Source organism: Cricetulus griseus, chromosome 5 (assembly GCF_003668045.3).
Source record: "Cricetulus griseus strain 17A/GY chromosome 5, alternate assembly CriGri-PICRH-1.0, whole genome shotgun sequence".
NCBI classification, from domain to species: domain Eukaryota; kingdom Metazoa; phylum Chordata; class Mammalia; order Rodentia; family Cricetidae; genus Cricetulus; species Cricetulus griseus.
In genome coordinates, this window is record NC_048598.1 from 42,601,558 (window position 1) to 42,604,632 (window position 3,075).

A 3,075-nucleotide genomic window follows, 5' to 3' on the forward strand; every position below is an offset into this window, starting at 1 on the left:
TGATATTTGAACACTTCACTTTGTTTTGTTTCTTGACATTGTTATTTATAAAATAGTTTATCCTAGTCCAAAATTGTACTAAGAAAAGAGCTAGATAAGAATGAGAACAGGTCTGCATTAGTCAGAGTTCTCTAGATTATCAGAACTGATAGGATGAATTTATCTATATAGAAGAGACGATTATTATTATTATTAAACACTGTGGTCCAGCTAGTCCAACAAGGCTGTCTACCATAAAGAAGTTCAAGAATCCAGTAGTCTTTCAGTCCATGAAGTTGAATGTCCCAGCTTAATTTCAGTTTATGTTAGAACATTAGCAGGCTTTAATGCGAAGGAAGTGAGGGCTAGGGCAAACAGGCAAAGAGAGAAAGCTACTTTGTTTCATGTCCTTTCTATAGGCCATCATTAGAAGGTATGGACCAGATTTAGGTTGAGTTTTCTGACCTCAAATGATCCAGTTAACTAAAAATCCCTCACAAGTGTGCCTAGATGTAGCCAAGTTGACAAAAACAATAGCCATCACAAGGAAAACTTCAGTTTTTCTTGTTTCTTGACATTGCTACTTATTATAAAATAAAAGAGCACAGTCTTAAATTGTGCTGAGAAAGACTGTAAAAAAAAATATAGGAAAATGAGACCTCGTCTAGAATTGCAATTAAGACACTAATTATAGCATGTTACCTTCCAAGTCTTTTATCTGTTTTTTATTGGGGGCGGGCTTTTACTGAGGCTTTTATTTTATATGTAGAACCGCTGGGGTGCGGGTCTTGTCCGTGGCTACCCTAGAGATTACACTGGGCTCTAGACACTATCTTGAAAGTGAGGTGACAGAAACAATGACTAGGCCAATCACATAATTGCAAACCTGGGGTTTCCAACAGGGCTCCAGGTGGCCTAAGGAAGCAGTGGCATGGGAGGGACAAGCACTGGGCCGGCCTTCAGCCGCCTTGATGACATGCGGGACAGGGTCTAAGCAGCAGGTGTTTCTAGGGTCTTTACTTGGCCAGGGGGTTCCTGAAGCATCTGCCAGCAAACTTGGCTTTGCAGCCCAGCTCTTCCTCGATTCTAAGGATCTGATTGTACTTGGCCAGACGCTCAGATCCGCAAGGGGCACTAGTCTTGATCTGCCCAGTGCAGAGCCCCACCACGAGATCGGCAATGAAAATGTCCTCCGTCTCCCCGGAGCCATGGGACACCATAACGCCCCAGCCATTGGACAGAGCCAGCTTCCATGCCTGCAGAGACTGGGTCACAGAGTCAGTCTGGTTGACTTTGAGCAGCAGGCAGTTGCAGGACTTCTCACTGACAGCCTTGGCAATCCTCTTAGGGTTGGTTACTGTGAAATCATCCCCAACCACCTGGATGACAGCACTAGCTGTGAAATTCTTCCAGGCCTCCCAGTCGTCGTGGTCAAAGGGGTCTTCGATGGACATCACTGGATACTCCCAGATGAAGGACTTACACAGGTCAGGTGTGATGTACCTGCTGGGGTCATCAGGAGACTTGAAGTCCAGGTCATACTTGCCAGACCTGAAGAACTCAGAGGCAGCCACATCCATGCGGATGACAACCTGGTCCGTGTAGCCCGCCTTCCAGATTGCATTCTTCAGCAGCTCCAGAGCTTCTTTGTTCTCCAGGATGTTGGGCATGAACCCGCCCTCCTCACTGCATTTGTGGCATCTTTCCCATATTTCTCCTTGATGACATTTTTCAGGTTGTGCTAAACCTCTGCCCCAATGCGCATGGCTTCCTGGAAGCTGGAAGCCCCTACAGGGAGGATCATGAACTCCTGCATGGTCAGTTTGTTGTCAGCGTGGGAACCACCATCGATCACGATGAAAGCAAGGACGGGCAGAAGGACTTCAGGGTTACCAGCCAAGTCAGCGATATGACGGTACAATGGTACCTCCTTTTCTCTGGCACCATCTTTGCAGACAGCAATGGACACTCCCAGGATGGCATTTGCACCAAATTTAGATTTATTCTCAGTGCCGTCCATCTCAATCATCAGTTTGTCGATCTTCTCTTGCTCCACAACGTTCAGTTTCTTGCTAAGCAGAGCAGGTACAATAGTTTTATTGATGTGCTCAACAGCCTTTGAGACACCTTTCCCCATGTAGCACGTCTTATCATTGTCCCGGAGTTCTTGTAGATGTAGGGCCTTGTAGATCCCGGAGGAGGCACTGCTGGGCACAGACACTCTGAAGAGACCTTTTGAGGTGTAGAGATAAACTTCCACAGTGGGGTTCCCCCGGGAATCAAAGATTTCTCGGGCGTGGACCTTGAGAATAGACATTTTCTGGCAGTCGGGAGGGCAAGTAGGAAAAAACAGTTTCTATAAACACCCTGGAAAGCGTTTAGGAGGGACGTACGTGCAAGCCGGTTCCTGAGCTGATCCCATTTATCTATTTTAATCATAGTTTCTATCTTTAAATCAGGGTATTTACCTAGATAGTCTACATGGTTGTCATATTTTTTCAGGTATATACATATATTTATTATTATTATTATGTGTTGTTATTAATATTGCCAGTGATCTTTATTTTAAAAATAATTATTCAGCATGGGCAAGACATTTATGTTTTAAATACATAGGAACACATAATGTCTTTTACATTTCATTTATTTATTTACATGTATATGTGAGTGTGCATGAATATGGGTGCACACACACTGTAAGGCAGGTGGATTGGCCAGAAGACAACTTTCAGGTTGTCATTTTTTTCTTTTCTTTTCTTTCTTTCTTTCTTTTTTTTGTTGGCTTTTCAAGACAGGGTTTCTCCATGTAGTTTTGTATTTTGTAGACCAGGCTGGTCTCAAACATAGAAATCCTCCTGCCTCTGAATCCCAAGTGCTGGAATTAAAGGCATGTGCCACCACTGCCTGGCTGTTTGTCATTACTTTTAACTAGTGAGGAATAAATTTGTACACCAACTATATGATTCAATTTCTTTCCTTAATCTCTTTGTTTCAAAGCATGTACTCTTCATATACCTGTGATGGGCAATACATAGACATTTGTATAAAAGAGACATTTCAAGCTGATTCTTAGTTAACCTGCTGATAGAAAATTTT

At 43.3% G+C, this 3,075-nt stretch overlaps 1 protein-coding gene across 1 annotated transcript; it reads right to left on the reverse strand.

Moving 5' to 3' along the window:
- Positions 1 to 995: 995 nt before the first annotated feature.
- Positions 996 to 2,296, reverse strand: LOC100750346 (alpha-enolase-like). The gene is given in 2 exon segments (XM_035445548.1): positions 996 to 1,669; positions 1,672 to 2,296. Coding segments are annotated over 2 exon segments (1,299 nt in total).
- Between the last annotated feature and the right edge of the window lie 779 nt (positions 2,297 to 3,075).